We start from the raw sequence: 16,897 nt of genomic DNA, 5'->3' as shown, positions 1-16,897 counted from the left end.
CAGCCTGGATCTGCGGCGAGCGAGCTCCCCGAGGTGAGCGCAGGATCCACCTCCTCCTTCCACCCAGTGATGTTTCTCGTTATAAAATTGGGCTGATGAAACGGGGCCTTTTGTTCTGTGTTCATGCAGCCTCATGCAATGACAACGAAGCATGGCCTTGGCAGTGGTAATTAAAATGGTCTGCAATGTACAGTGAGGCGACCTGAAAGTTGCAGGTGCATAAAACCTTAATTTTCATGCAAGCCTGGGACTCTCATCAACTTTGGACAACCCAGGTACAAAGGCTTATTTCTCTGTCTGCTGCAGCCAGAGCCTGATCAGCCCCTGCATGACTTGCATGTCCAGCTCAGCTTCTTAACCTTCCTCACCTTAAGATACACCTATTCAAGAAAGCAATCTTCACTTAAAAGCCCCTCAGAGTGTATCGCTGCAGCATAACACAGTGCATGTATACACAGAGGATTAGCTTGCCTTCACCAGAGTCCCCAGATAACCCACTGCAAACTACACAGACTTCTGATTCAGAGCAAAGATTTGACTCTGGGCCTCCCATGTTGTAAATTCCCTCTCTGCCAGTCATTTATTCAAAGTCCGAAGGGTGGTGGGGAAGCCGGATATGGAACACCGGCATGCAAATCCCTGCTCCAGACTGGGCACTGCCGCTGGGATAAGTCATGGCTCTCCGCTACCAGGAGGTAAGAAAAAAAAAACAACAAAAGTGTAGTTTCCCTAGCAGTGAAGAAAAGGTTTAGATTTAGTGTGGAAAATACTGTTGTTCTTTTTACTTTCTAACATCTATTCCAGCCAGAACTTTCTCTGCTCTTATATGGAAATAGGGGCAGGCGTTTTGGATGTTTCCTCGAAATGGCATTAAAAGCTACCTCCTTTTAGTGTATCATCTCCTTTAGTTACTGCAAAACATTCTTGGGACAGGTACTGTCATGGGCTGCCAAGCATGTTCCCATGCACCTTCATGATTCAGTGACATTGACGGAACAGTGGCAGCACAGTGGGAAGGAATTAATACACGGGCTTAAAAGGAAATACAGGGTGCCAAGAAAATTGCTCTGACTGCACAGGCTCATCTGAACCTTCACAGTTCAGAGGCCCAGAGCCTTTCATTCTCGCTGTAAAATAGCATGGCTTGCTGGTGGTGTGGGAAGAAACGGCGACCCACAACTTGCTTCCTCCTGCCCCACTCCATGTCACCAGCTGATGTCCACATATGTTAATTTTTGGATCAATTCTTACTTTTTGCCAAAGGCATTACCCTATGAATCATACAGCAGCTGTTCACTTGGGCAATGCAATTTGTTTAATCCCTTGCAAGTCATGAGATCTATCACTGAAGCTGTCTCTACCTCAGTTTACTGACAAAAAAACTTAGGAGCAACATGGTTTTTTAACAGCACAAAGGGAACACAACGCCTACATAAAACAGGCCGATGCTTTTTGTACTGCAGTCGTTCATCTCACTGGAATCAACAGGAGTAAAGGATGGCAGAGCCCAGCACTTCATATTTGCAAAGTGCTTTTTGGATCCCTGGACATTGTTACTATCCTTGCAGAGCACAGTATTTAGAATACAAAAATCAAGCCTAATGAAGGGTAAGTTAAACAAGTCCAGACCATTTACAAAGAAACAATGTCCTTTAGCAAAAGTCTTAGAAAATCCAGTAAAATACACATATTGCTTAGTGAGCTGAAATGAAATGCCTGCATGCATATGATATTACAAACAATTCAGCTCTGGTAACTTCAGCAGAATGGATTTATTTGTTCCTCCTGTAAACAAGAGAACCTGGATTTCTGCTGCCCACCTTAACCATCAGATCATGCTAAGTATTTTTCTGGGGTCAGTTACTCTTTTAGTTAGAGATCAAGTAATGTTTATTAAGCATGCCATTATGAAAACACAACATAGAGAGCTCAGGAAAGGCAGTAAAGGTGATGCTAGGCAACTAAATAACTCCTGGTAACCATTCTTTATTCCTATTATTTATTTACATTCATCCAACACCAGTCAGGGCTTGGAACCATCATGTACTGGCTCTCTGTAAGTCAAGCAAATAAGTAGGCTCCATATGAAGGGCAAAAAAAGAGAGAATCTACAGTCTGCCACTCATTTCCCCTTTATGATTACTCAAGAGCTTGCAAGGTTACCTGAAAACTTTGGCAAAACATGTTTGAAAAGAAGCAGCTCTACTGGGAAAAAAGCAGCACTAGGCTGTAACAGGAGGCCTTTGGCCTTTCTCTTTGAATTGAATTTGATTTGGTTTGCTACAGTCTGAGCCTCTATAAAAATACCTGAAAATACCATGGAAGATGAAGTGATGTGTATCTCAGTATGTGTACAAAACCAATTTCACTTTAATATAAAAATACACATTATGTACACTTTTCACCACAGACATCTAAATGGAAGAAAACACAATCTTTGCCTGAAGTTCACATCAATAAAAAATATTAACTCCAGTTATGATTTCTGCAGCACCATTCACTAAACATGAGACTGAACAAGCACAGAGAAACATGCAATGGTCATTTAATTTCTTTGATAACATATCCTGTTCCTGCTGATTCCCAGTGTCTGTATTCTTGTGAACCAATAATACAAATACTTGCTCCCAGGTCTAATTTTACTCACATGGTTTGGTCAAGCGATTTGGTTTTACTTACACGAACCTGAATGGCATTACTCACTCAAGTAGAGTTACTCATGAGCACAAACATTAGGATGAGACCATGGGACCCATCAGCACTACAGATTTTCCTTATCCTACTAGGGAAAGTTAGCAAAAAACCCTGCCTTACCTGATGTTTTTTCTGTGAACACCACCTTGGACTCTGCTGTGAAATTCTGTCCGGTCAGGATCATCTGTTGTCCTCCATAAACGAGGCAGCTATCAATATCTTGTCTTTCAACCATCGGAAGTTCATGAGCAGACCTTTGGGCTGTGGACAAATTGCAGACATGAATGAAACCAACTCTGTTTTACCAGGACTTTCCAAATCTTCCCAGAACTATCCACAGATCGATCTTGTCATCGTTACCATCCACTGACTGCCAAAGCAGCTTCTCCAGGGTGCTAAATTTAGGTTTGAGAGGGAAAAATAAACTTACTCAAGGCATTTTATTTGGAAACATTCAGGAGCTGGCTGCAGTGTTTCAGCTGTGCTGGCCTTACTCCTTGTCCTTGAGAAAGGACAGCTTGGATGAATGAGCTGGAACTTGCCCATGTCTGTTTCCAAATAAATGGCCAAATTTTCAAGTGCAGGCACACTGTAGCCCTGGAGCCCAAAAATTCCACCTGCAGAGAGGATTCCACTGAATAACACTGAATTCCTTCAGAAAAAAAGTAAAAATAAACCTTTTCTACAAAAGTCCACTGCCTCCTACAGAGCAGGGACTACCCTCGGCCTGGAACAGCATGTTTGCCAACCAAATCACTGTCTCCATGTGCAGGCATCGAGCCCTGTGCACACAACAAGAGGGGCAATCACAAAGCTGTATATGCAAGCAGAAGGGGTCATGTCAGGACTGCTGCAGCCAGGGCTTTTTCAGGCATGTTATGCAGAGGCCTGAACATCTGGGGAGCAGGGCCTGTCTGCAGACTGAGTATGATTATAAAAGGCAAAGAAAGAAAAGGTAGGGTGGAAACCAGATAGGCATGTATGTGATCAAGGCTTTCTGGGGTCTTTACTGTTCTTGGCCACAAACTTGAAATGTGGTTTCACCAAGTTATTCTCTATTTCCCCAGCCAGAAAACCAGGATAGAACCATCACTCCACCTTCTCATCCCATTAAAATAGCCATCTGCATGGTCAGAAAAGCAGAGAGTCCTGTTCACCATCCCTGCAAGCCCATTTCCAACTGTTTGCTAAGAAGCAGCAGAAGACGAAAGTAAAGATGCGAGAATTGCTCCCTGCAATGCAGACAGCTGGAAGACATCACGAGCTTCCCTGTGATGAGACCAGGTGGGCAGCAGTTTGGGCCTGGTGAGCTGCGAGTTCATGACCTGCACTCAAACTCCTCCAGATTCATCCACCCCAACTGGAAAAGCCTCTGGAGGATGCCGCTCATCTATTTAACAGCTGCCTTGGCTGCATTTTAACTTTCTCTGACAAAGAGCCTGCTCCCCAGAGAGGCTCTGAGCACTTGTGTCTTCCCTTCGCTGAACACCGTTGGCTGCTGAGCCAAGAAGAATTAAACGTTATCCTATGTGTTAGCCCTCCACTCACACACAGACAAGGCTGTGCTTTCTGTGACCTGGGCCCGGCTCTGTTTTACTGCTGTGCAACCTTCAGAAGGCCAAAATCCCAACAGGTCTTGGCCACAGTGAGAGCTGTACAAATTCTCTCACCATATGAAGAAAATGCTAGCATATATGGTAGGAAAACACAAGCATTAAAGCTGTCAAACAGGAGTCTGTAGAAGTGGGGAGCAACTCTTCTCGCATGGATTAGCTCAGCTGAACTCCTTCCACCATTCGGAACATAGAAATATTGCTCTTGTTAAAAATATCGATAATTTGATATTTGTAACTTTCTTGTGACATTTGAGAGGCAGTTTTTAAAATCTATGTAAGACAACCTTATGACTCATTGTTTCCTTCAAATACATAACAGCAGCTGGGCTAAGATACTGACAATTAAGAATATATACTCAGATTATTTTCACAGAAGCTGCTAATTTCTTTCACATGGACTCTGATTAATTCCTTTCCCTAAATCCTCAAATTTTTGATGAGCTCGTAATTGGATTTATCACAAAGAGAGATTTGTAACCTCTAAAGTTTAAGAGTAAATAGCAATAATCAAAACCATGTCTACAATAGTCAAGAGAAAATGTATTTAAGCTTTGCCCCGGACACTGTTTATTCCTACTCAGTCCCCAAATTTCACTTCCAAAGCATCCCAAATCATCAAAATTCCAGGTTAATTTATGTCTCCTTCAGATTTCAGAGTCTTAATAGAGAGCTTTGTGCTGACATCCCACAGACCAGTGGTTCTCAAGTCTTCTTCAGGATGAGGAAGGACAAATTTTAGCCTGGAAATAACCGTCTGACTCATCTTAATTACTTTTGGATCTCAGCAGGTTGGAAATGACTGCTGAAGACCAAGCCTCTGTCCAGCTTCCATAGAGCACAGTGTTTGTGTACACTGCGACCTACCAGGGAGCCGGGAGGACAGCCGGCTCACCGGAACGTGCATCCTGGCTCTTAGGAAATGCCAAATACCCTTCTGTGCCCCTCAGCCAAGCTGGGGCAGCCTCAGCAGCGCTGCCTGGAAGCCTGCGATGGGCAGAAGGGTTCTGTGGGTTCCCTAGTGTGGCTCTGCCCTTCCACAGCCCTACAGCCAGCAGCTTGGCTACAGCACAAGCAGGCTGTGCGCATCTCCAAAACTGCTTCTTCCCTGACACAAATTTGGTTGTGCTTGTGGGTGTCAAACACTCACATGTGCTTTATATGTGCTGCAGAAGAATGCCATTTGGAAGTGCTTCAGTCGAGTTTGTCAATGCAGATATGCTAAAGGGAAAGGTGAGAGAACTCAGGTACCTACTGAGCGCCAGGTTTTCTTTGCCCATTTTACATGTAATCTTCCCCCACTAGGCAGTTTGCAAACCCTTTCCTCAAAAAAAACCCCACTTTTCATTTTCCAAGATCTTATTTTATTTACCCAGGCCTATAAGAAGGTTTCACCCCATTTCTACCAGTAAAGAGGCTCAATGTTCAACATGGAGTTGCCTCAATAGGATTACTTTTTTTGCCCTCTGCAAGAAATATTAATTGCCAATAAATCCCCTTCCTCTAAGGCTCATGATGGGTGGACTGCATGCAGTAATTTCACACTATTCCTTCTCTTCCCCCAGGGGTTGGCACTTCATAAAGTGACCTACAGCTACTGGAGTTTATGAGCATTGAATAAACAAAACCCTGTTGATTTAACCAGTTGGGGTGTTTACTTTCAATGGCAACAGTTACTGACATAAGGCAGCAAAGCAAATGCTATAGAAATACTCACACTTGGCCTGAAGCAGTGTGTCGACCTATTAACAGGGGACATTATTCTTCTATTTTATTTGACTGTCTGCAAATCAAGATGTCATGGATACATGGTGCCAAGAAATACAATGCATGCAGCGACACAAGAGAAGAAAGGGAGCTGCTGTCTCAGAGCACTGCCCACCTCCAGCGACCCTCAACCCGGCATGGAAGCAGCCCCTTGCCCTGCTGCCCCTGCCCACGTCACCCAGCCACTGACCACAGCCCACCCAGGTTAACCCAAAGGTTAAGCCTTTGTCCCCTTTCCCTATGTCAGCATGTGGGGGAAAAGTTAAGATGGCCTAAACCTCTGAGTCAGCAGGCTGAACTCTTCACATGGGACACACAAACCTATAGGCTGACTGTAAGGAGGTATGCCACAGCAGGGTGAAGGTGTTTCTTGCTTCCCACCTGCTGCAGCATCCATAACTGCTCCTTTTTCAGCAGAGAAACTGGCTTCTAGGGACAAGAAGGGATGTCTTCAAACAACTGATTACCTGGATAAGTCTGCTGCAGCTCCACATCTCCCCCAGGACAGTGTTATCCATTGCTGCTACCAGGTTCCAAGTGACAACCTCGGTTGTATTCCCTAGTGTACTCCTTAGGTAATCGCAGCTCCACCTGAGAGCCCCTTTCCCCCTGTGCTGCCCAGCTCTCCCCATCAGTGCTCCTCCTGCACACGTCTCCTGGGACAAGCAGTTCTAGCCCTGCCTGAGCAGTGTGTTTCTTTCTACCGACTTGGAGGGCTTCCAGGCACTGCCTCATCTTGCCCAAAAGCTGACTCGTTTTATGAGGAGTCTTAGCTGAAGCTAAATGTCTCTTAACAGCCTCCAGAGAGGAACCGTCTCGGCAATCTCTCTCCCCACATGTGCAATAAGAACGATGGATCAGGTAATGCAGGCAAAGCAAAAACACTAACATGATCTTCCTCTCGGGAGGAACAGGCTTGTGAACTCTGCACCGTCTGACCAACACTTCCAGAGCAGAGATACTCTACAGCCTCCATCATCAGTGCACTATCTCAGTGCCACCTTGTGCAGAGCAGCTTAAAGCCTCCATGCAAACCGATGTGGAAACAGAAGCCAAAGAATAGCTGCTAGAACAAAATATGCTCCACAGAGTCTTTCTGACAGTTGCAACACTGAATCCAGAGCTTAGGTTTACCTGTTATCCCCACAGCTGACCAGAGTTCAGGAGAGAACTTACCCTGGCAATCACAAGGAGGACTGAGGCTCACCTGCAGCTCAGTGAGATCAAAGCTAGCATCACCTCTCATTACTTCAAACTGTCATCACAAAACAAGTAAACCCAAAAATGTGGCTACCTAAAAGAGGTGCAGTCTTGCACCCCAGTGGCCACATGCCCAGGTCCCTCTTTGGACCCCCCCTGCCCTTACACTGCCCAGGGCAGCCCCAGCTCATCCCAGATTGCCAGAAGCCCTCAAGCCATGACTCACCACTCCTGACTTGTCTTTCCAAACCCCCAAAGGCTCTTGGCTCTAGACACTAATTTCTGTTGGATCTGGGAAGAGCAGATAGAGCTGGATGTCTACTGCTAACACCATCCCCCCCAAAACCCTAAAAGCAATAGCAGAGGTGTAATTTGTAGTGGGATTAATTCTTCCACCTCAGTGCAAACCTGAATGAGCCAAAGTAAATATTTAATTCCTCTTGTCACACTGTGTTTAATTACCGCAACCTGCCTGTCTGGGGTAGGATTGACAGGAGCAAAGCTCCTGTGCCCAATGCTTATCCAACACATTAATGTCCTAAGAGACTTTGATCCCATGCATCACATGCAGAAGCACCCTGAGCTCTCTTGTGGGAGGAGAGGCAAAGGCTGGGGAGCTGCAGTAAGAGAGCCAGGGGAGGACCAAGGACAGAAGACATCTCTAGCAGGCAGACAGACATTGGTAATGCACCCTCGAGGGCAGCAATCTTCTAATCGGAGGGATGGGATGATTTACCTCCTGGTTGGCATATAGGGCAGCGGAATGCTTTGGTGAGAATCAAGTAAATAAGGCAAATTTCCAACCCTTGTGATTAGATGGGGAACCTTGAAAACCCAAACGCTATGAAAAGAACCCAGGATGAATGACAAGTTTCCAATTTGTTGCCAGCAGGACTTATTCAGCAGTTTGTGTAGAGCCATCCAAGAAAAAAAGCACAAAAAAAATAGAGGGCTTTTCTTCATCTCTCTCTCTCTCTGCACATAATTTAGGATGTCCTTGCAAAGGAGGAGTGACAACCATTGATGGCAGCAGTGTCAGATAACTATGATACTTTCTATGAACTGCAGCCAGCTCACCAAACCAGCGTGTGATTAATGACAGGAAAACCATGGCCTCGGTTCACTTCTCTGTCAATCATATCTGCGGGTAGGCACAGCATTTCCCCTTAATCCCTCTCACAGAGGAGATCTGATGAGCTTCAGTTATGCTCAGAAATCCATGCTCTCCGTATTATGCTGGGATGCTTGCTTTTACCAACTGTGGTACTGCAAAGACAAGAAGTAAACAGGAGCTCATCCTCATAGCAAGGCTTGCAGCCTGCAAAAAGGGCAGGCATTTTCCTTCTGTCTGACTCAGACCTTCCAGACTGAAATATTTTGGGTGCACATTGAAAGTGGCACATGTTGTCAGAATTAGCTTTCAAATTCCGTGCTGTAAGAGAGAATATTTTCACTTTAGGAAAAGCACCGGTTTTGTGTCAGCTGTATTTAGGGCAAACTGTGTGACTGCCTGGCAGTTGAAATGAAAGAGGCAAAAGAAATTCCTTTAATTCAGCTGGAAACCATTCTGCTCACATAATAATCATGGTTATGATTAAACTTGCAAATGGATCTCTCGTTAGTGCAAAGAGACCATTCGTTTCTGGTTTTTTGTCTCAATAAACTAGGGCTCCTTCTCGCCTGCCGTTGTATTCCAACCAGCACAACTCCCAGCCAAGGAAAAGCACTCGCTGGTTTGCCAAGACAACATTCTTCTACATGACTAGCTCTTTCCTCTGTAGTTATTAATGTGTCACATATCATAGGGTCAGATTGTCTAATATTATGGGAAAATCTACTAGAAGGAGAGAAAAATAAAGGAAACTTCCAGGGAAATTGATTAAAGGGAAATAAGATATTTGACCCAATTTAGTGGAACAAAATATGGTCAATAATAGAAACTATTTAAATTCCTCAGATGGACAAACAGTTCTTTAGCAATGAGGTTTGTTTGTTTTGCTTTTTTACCACCTTGGGATTCTATTATAAGAACAAGATTTTAGACTCCATCTCTCATGCCAAGTGCAATTGTTTGCATTTTAAGGGATTTATGAGCACAGCTTGGTATCAGCAAACATAGCCTATACAAAACAAGGGAAGAGTTAACCAGGATACATTAGAATAAAAGCCATCACAGAGTGTGGATGACAACTCCTAAGCCTCACACCCCCATCTCACAGACACATAAAGCAGTTTTTGGTTGCTGACAGCATGGAGTAAACCAAGCTACCTTCCTGGTGCTTATGTGGCTACCCTGAGCTCCCTTCAATACTGCTCCTTCTCTGCTCTGTGGGTGCTTCAGCTGAGGAGTAGAAACACTCTCCTCCTCTGGAGAAACAGAAACTCCAGAGAATCACTCACTGAGAAATGAGTTTCAGGTCATAGTGCAAATCAGAGCAAATTGTTACAGTAATTTCCTTAATGGTTTGAAAGCAATGATCAGGTCTGCAAACAGCAAATCCCTCCTTGGGCGATTTGCCAAGTGGCTGATTGTTATTAGGGCTGTATTTGAACACATGCGATTTCAACACCTTCTGTGACAGCAGCTCTGTGATAGCCCTGCCTGGCCCAGCAAGAGCTCATCTAACACAAGGTGGCTTATGCCTAAAGCCCAGCCTTGCACGACTGCACTGTGACTAATAGCACCAAGGTGTGCAGAGGAGCAACACGCTGCCGCACAGACCCATCAGCTCTGGATCCCAGGGACTTTTCACTCAGTGCCTATAGGTCTTGCTGCCATTTCAGCATGGAGCAACACCCAGAAGAAAGGATTCTTCCCACCTTTCCAGCACCACACCTACAAGACCGTGGCTTTTTGTCCCTAACTAATAGACGACCTGTTGCTATAATTATCAGAGGGCTTTCAAATGCCTTTGCCTCCTCAGTGGCTTCAGAACGAATCAACAGGCAACAGGAGGAAAAAGCTGCGAGCTGCTGAATGTGCAGGCTTGTCTGGATATGAGGTCCGTTTTAAGGCATAACTGATCGTTTAATAACATATCACCTCCTTGGTCCTCCCACACAGCTGCCTGGGGAGGAACTGGCTCCGGATGATGCTTTGAACCTGTGAAATCCCCTCCTAAAACCTGTCAAGTGCTGAATGTGACACAGATGAGGTGGAACCAAATCGCCCTGTGAAAAGCAGATACTTCACAGTTCTTGCTTCATTGCAGCTAATGATCTGCTGACACCAGTGGGAGTTTTTAGCCAGGATCAGCTTCTGCTGAGGAGAGCACTCAGATATTCTGTTGGTAGCAACAGTGCTCTCTGGGGAGCCTCACTGGTAGGGAAATGACCAGTTATCTTAAATCTGCTACTTACTAGGGCTTTCCCAGTGGGATATTATTAAACAACTACCAGACAGGAGAGATCTTACGGGACAGTCCCTGAGGAGAAGGGATTCCCACGTGGCCAAAAGGAAAAGCAAACAAAGGCAAAAAAGGAGAATCCAAGCAGCACACAAAGGTAGGAAGTGGGACACAAGGAGAAAGCCCCTTCTTGGCAGAGCACCTGAGTTTACCTGAGTCTGAGCTCTGCAACATGTGCGGATTGTCTGGAAGAAACTGAGATTATCATCTCTAGGGTGACTTAGCCTGCATTACTAATGCTGGCTGAACCAACTGATGTTTTTAACCAACTTCCCAGAACTGGGCTGAGATCAGGAAGTCATACTGAAATGCAAAAATGTGGCTAAATATGCAACATACACACTAAATCGAAGCAGCTTATTACTCCAGATCACCTTACACTCTGCTTACATGAGCTCAGAAATAAACAGTCCTTAACTTATCTCTCCAAACTGCCACTATATCCAGTACCACACAAATAACACTGCTTTTTTTAACCTGGGGAACAAACACTTTTTTTCTTGTGGGAGCTTTGCTGTCCTCTGTGCAACCAACATTTTCATATTTTAATTATAAAAAACAGAAAACCAAGTCACTTATCCTGGTATCTCCACACTTGGCTGTTTTTTATGCCCCTGAGACTCATCAAAGCAAACGCATCTCAGAATAAATGCCTGGACATCTTAACCAAGCCACCGCAAATAGCAGTCATTGCACAGCGAACGAGGTGTGCACATACAGTTCAGAAAAATGTGATCTTATTCTGTAAACCATGACCAGATTTCTGCTTGAATAACGTTTGGTGAAGGGCACAAATAGCAAGCGCAGTTGTGGAAGGGTCTTAGAAATGCCTGGCTAACTCATATTTGGGGTGTGATCTGCAGGGCTCCCTGCCTGAGCCAGGGACCATCGACCCTCTGCTCTGGGCTTGTGCTGTTCTCCTGTATGTCTGAGTTACGCCTTGGGTTTCCCCACCCAAGTAGCTCCCCATTTCAGGCAGGAATGGGCTGTTTCCACTCAGAAAAGAAACTGCGGGAGAAACCAGGTGATCCTTTGCCACAATTGCCTTCCCATCCACAGAAGCTGCAGTTTACTGAGTGTTTCCTTTAGCAAATGGGCCTTTGTTTCAGCAGGGACACGTTTGGGGTGGAGGCCACTATTGTTTAAGCCATCTGGTCCCAGACAGGATCATAACTGTTTCTATGGAGAAAGGTGGTGGCTACTCCCACTCCTTTCCCCATCACAGTGCCCAGAGACTTCACTCAGCTGCTAAAATGGTCCGATAGTATCTTCTGATAAACGTTGCCAAAAGATCATACATATCCATCATCCTCTCCTTAGCCTTGCCTTGTTTTATTCATTTATACTAATTTTTAAAAAGCTGCCATCAGTAATTCACTAACCACAATTTCTTTCAATTTCCCATCCAAAAATTGGCTCCTCTCTTATTCTAAGCAGTTATTCAGTAAAGCCTGCATCTCAGTAAATAGAACTCACACATGAGAAACTCTTCAATGACTTTCTTCACATGACTTACAGCAAGATAGGTTCTGCTAAAGGGGTGAGTCATTTAGCAAAGGGAGAGGAAAAGTGTTCATTGTGTATTTGTGAAATCCCCAAACCGCTGAAAATTTGTCATTTACCAACAAAAAGCATCACAGGATGCACATGAACCAGCAAAGCGGGTAGAGCCCTTCCAGAAATGACTGAGATACAGGTGGCACCTTATCAGAGGCCTCTTTCTCAGGATCCTGTACATTGAAATGAGTGGGAGGTGCAGGTTTCTCAGCTTACACACTGATAGGATTTGTCCCTTAAGTCAAACCTCAGAGTTGCTTCTTCCCCTCAGGGGAATACCAGAACAACCCAAGCTTTCCCTGCTTCAGCTGCCGTCTCCTGAGCTGTACACCCCTTAGCACCGACATCTACACAAAACAATAACCAGGATGCTCTTGAGCCTCTACATCAAACCTGCTTCTCCATTTCAGTTGCATTCCTGCCACAGCTCACATCAAAGGTCACTCCTTTGGCAGCAGGACTGGCCACAGTGCTGGGATCTGGCCCAGGTTCGAATTCAAAGCCCTCAACCACCTGCCAGCTTGCAGATAACAAGTTCTGGTTGTGCCTCCACTCAAAGTAAATCCCCTCCCAGGAAGGCAGACAGCTTGCATGCTCATACACAAACAAGGGGAATGCATATATGCCCCTGTATGCATACTTACACTGGCTCCCTGCTCCCCCAAAAGACCTGCTAGCCAGCAACACAAACTCTGCAAAGCCCCAAAGTCCCTTGTCGTCCTCACAAATTCTAAGCACCATGAAGAGCCACCTGCCACCAAAGCTTGTTTCAGGAAAGTGAGTGCATACAGGTAGGAGCTGCAGGTCACTCAAATGGTGGCACAGACCCCATGTGCAGGAAAAGCAGAGCACTTTGAGTCTATCTGAAGACACTGTTTTTTTTCCACTGCATCAGCCTGAAGAAGAGGGACAAGACATTCGTTGTTACAAAGACAAAGAAGGATCAAATCTCAGGAGATACTTACAGCATTCGATGGGGTTTGATGCTGCTTGCAGAGAGATGATCCTGCCATTGGACTCAGGGATGTGCACACGGAAGACAAGCCGGACGCGGGTGTTCTTCCTGCCAATGTCTGTCTCTCCCTTACGCAGCTCGATGTCTGCATTCCTCAGCTTCAAAATCCCTGCGCAGTCAATGCTGCCAAACACACATGCTGTTTAGCTTAACACTGCTGCTCTCAAACAGTTTGGAAATAGGTGACAGTCAAGAGGATTAAGCTGGTTTGCTTTGATCCACGGCTTAAGAGCAGCTCCAAATACTACTCAACTTAGGATCTAGATATTGCCGTTTCAGCAATTCCAGGGGAAGAAATCCCAGACATATGGTGAGTGAGGGATGCTGCTGGACCGCTCCAAGGGATCTGGGCCTGGTGGCTCAGTGTGTCCCAAGCATGTCCCAGCTGAGGGCTAGGGGTGGCCTTTACCCTGGTGACAGCAGAAGCCACTCTACAAACATTAAACCCCCAAGTCTTGTTTCCCTCCTGTGCTAAGCAGAAGCAAAAACATGGCAGAACTCATCCCAGCACACTGGGACAGGGAGAGTGAACCAAAACTAGAAGTGCACACTGGGGCAGGCAATAAGCTGAGCCTGTGCTACAGCCCTCTGTGAGCTAGAGAGCATAAAAGCCTCCACCACCAGCTCTCCAAACAGCTCAGTGTCTAGAGACTGCACAGCAGCTATTGCCTGCACGTGGGCAAATTAGTTCAGTTCCATGGGAATCACAGCAGTTGAACCAGCTAATTGCATGTACCACCCAGGCACATCTTCCCTCAGTTTGGAATGCAAGCACTGAATTCAACTCCAAAGCAGCAGTCAAACTGCTCTCTCTTTCTCTGGGACAAAGTAGGTGCTACCACTAGAGCTGGGCTCTCCAGCCCTGGCCCAGGTCACTGTGTCATCCTCCAGAGCCCAGGAATGTTGTTCCCAGCCAAAGCAATAGCCTGGCAGAGCAAAAAAATGGTTCTCTGCTCCCATTTACCAAGTCCCTGCAGAAAGGGAGGGTGTAGGAAGCAGAATGGGGCTGAGCAGCAATAAAGAGATTAGGATTGCTTGAAGCAGCACTGCACCTTAAAGTTGGTGTAAGTGCAGGTTAACTCCTTAAGAGTCCAGTGTAACCCAGCAAACACACTTGCCTATGTTAAGAGAATGTGGCAATTAATATTTAGAGAATCTAAGCTCTTCAGCTCAGCAACACTCCGCAGAGGATGCAGTGAGCACTGTTATTAAGCAGGCACTGACAACCCATTTTGATATCAGTTTTAAAGACAGACCATTTTCTTCTTTTGATATGAATTAATATCACATTTTGGGAGGCATAAACCCCAAGCTGTTTCCTACGCCCACACTGTTCCTCACCATTGCATGTGTGCAGGGGTTTATTACTCCGGGGTTACTTGTTAGGAATGAGGTATACTTTCTGACAAAAAAAAGGTTATGTATAAAGAAAGAATGTGCATTTTGTGATGGAACAGGGGGCTTAAAAACATAGCTGCTCTGCCAATTTTGTCAGTGTCCTCTGAAGGATGGAGATACAGCTCTTCCCTCTGCAGAGCAATCACTCTCTTGCTGCCTGGCACATGTTCAAGCCTGAAGTTTCAGTCTGGTGCCCGCCTCATCCCTCTGCCTCCATAAAACTGGAGGCAGTAATACAGAAAAGATGTGCCTGTACTTGCTTTTCTGTTAACCTATTACAACAGGAGACTGCAATTTCATGGCCAGAGCACTTGGCTGAGTTCAGAAGAGATGTTTTCTATTCCTTCAAATCCCAAATGAATTATACACCTTTCCTCCACTGCCTACTGCTTCTTGCTACTCACTGTGTCCCTGCAGCACAAGGACTTTGGATCAGAATCTTGTTTTCCTTGGTGCCCATTCTAACTTTGAATATGACACGACTGCAATACAGTCAATTGGTGTTAAGAGTAAAAAATACCTGCATTGTCAGCTGATGACTGGTAACTCTTTAAGCAGCTTTTACCTAGGTGCTTGTAACTGCTGCTTATGTGCTCTTAAAAAGGGTCTTACACTCGTGTATCATTCCAATGCTTTGGAAAGGGGAGTACCTCCAGAGCAGGCATCATTATTCATTTAAGTGACTCCTTCCAAGGGGAAGGAACTTCAAATGACAATTTAATCCTCCTCAACTTTGCTAATAAAAAGAAATGTGCTTACGTTGCTTTCATGTTGTTTTTGGGTTCCAATGGGATCTCTAAAACTTTGGTGTTGCCAATGATCTTTTCATAGCTGGTGGTGGTGACGGTTTTTCCCGTTATGCGATGGACTTGATAGAAAGCGTGAGGTTTAAGTATCCGTTCATCTGCTGTCCCAATGAAGATCTGCAGGCCCAAGGGTTTGTTCTCCATGTAACCGTGAAGCTGGCAAGACATTAAAAAACCTATTATCACACACAGGGCTTGCAATGCCTTCACGTCAGGAAACCAAATTATCTACAGACATATATACAGATATAGAGATAAACATAAAGTTATCTGTAGTACAGACTCTCCTACTCTCAGAGACAGACATCCTCTTAAAAGTGTTTGTTGGAGTCCACAATACACAGGGAAGGGAGATAATGGAAAACATGCAATTAATAGTTATTATACTAAATATATCAAGACAAAAAAATACCAGACAAGCTCTTGATTACCAGAAATTTGTCTCCAAAACAGGCTGATAAATCCCCTCAAAAGATACATTTTTGAGTCCTCTTGTGTAATTTGCATTGACTGATTCCTAAATGAGGTTCAGAGGATTTTTCTCTGTGGGGTGGATAAAACTGCAAAGCCGTGTTGACTCCCTGCACCTGCAGCCTTGGGCAGTGATTCCTGCTTCCTGTCAGCAGGAAACACAGTAAGGACAGAAGTCTCTGGCTTGCATTTATACACATAGTACTCTCATATGCACCCTCTCCAGACCTTGTCAAAGCTAATGGAAGATGCCCATTGACACAGGGGGCTTTAAATCAGTCCCTGTGTGACACTCAACTTGCAAACCCTACTTTCTGTCCAGCCGAACATTCAGTTAAATGTCTTTGCCTCAGCTCAGCTTCTGATTCCTGCTTCAACTGCAGTTAAAACAAATAACATTCTTTTCCCCCTTAAACAGGAAGTATCTAGTGAATGTGCCTGTGATTTTGAGAACTGAAAAGTTAAACCATGTATAAACATTTCAGAAACTAATGATCCCTGCCACATCCCTTTCTCTGGCTTTGGCACGCGCAGCCTTGCCCCAGTTCACATCCATTTCAAACCCAGCCAGAAGGATCGTGCTTCCAACCTCCCACTTCGCTCATATCACCAACCTTCCCACCTCTCCCACTTTCCATCCCACTCACACCAGACATAAGCTGCCTGCCTTCATCTTCGAAGTTCTACTCTTCTCTTTGCCCTGTGATGTCTCATTTTCTACCCAGTTATCAACACCTATTCCCAAACTTCCTAAATCAAGCCCCAAACACCAGCATCAACTTCTCCAACACTCACAGCATTGCATTTTCTGCTCATCAGCCTCTTTACCCAGGGAGGATGGTCCCTTTTAGTACCTGCATCTCCACCCTACAAATCCCCCTGTCTGCAGAATTCTTAAGTGGTATTAAGAGAAAACATGCTCTTGTTCTCCTGAAAGCACTTAAATGGACTGGTCTTGATTCACTGCTG

At 45.1% G+C, this 16,897-nt stretch overlaps 1 protein-coding gene across 5 annotated transcripts in view; it reads right to left on the bottom strand.

The window, feature by feature from the left end:
* The window catches only part of NFATC2 (nuclear factor of activated T cells 2), an 88,606-nt gene that overhangs the window by 46,345 nt on the left and 25,364 nt on the right, over nt 1-16,897 (bottom strand). For all 5 annotated transcript variants that reach the window (XM_061375550.1, XM_061375549.1, XM_061375545.1 and 2 more), the window contains exons 4-6: nt 15,411-15,613; nt 13,204-13,376; nt 2,815-2,955 (exon numbers count right to left, since the gene is read on the bottom strand). In XM_061375550.1, coding sequence (XP_061231534.1) covers nt 2,815-2,955; nt 13,204-13,376; nt 15,411-15,613 — 517 coding nt within the window. The remainder of the gene's footprint in view (nt 1-2,814; nt 2,956-13,203; nt 13,377-15,410; nt 15,614-16,897) is intronic.

Source organism: Neopsephotus bourkii, unplaced genomic scaffold (assembly GCF_033783945.1).
Source record: "Neopsephotus bourkii isolate Nb327-2 ecotype Australia unplaced genomic scaffold, CSIRO-AGI_Nbou_v1 NB_1663, whole genome shotgun sequence".
Classification (NCBI taxonomy): domain Eukaryota; kingdom Metazoa; phylum Chordata; class Aves; order Psittaciformes; family Psittacidae; genus Neopsephotus; species Neopsephotus bourkii.
Note: the sequence above shows the minus strand (reverse complement) of the source record. Positions and strands in the feature narration are given on the sequence as shown.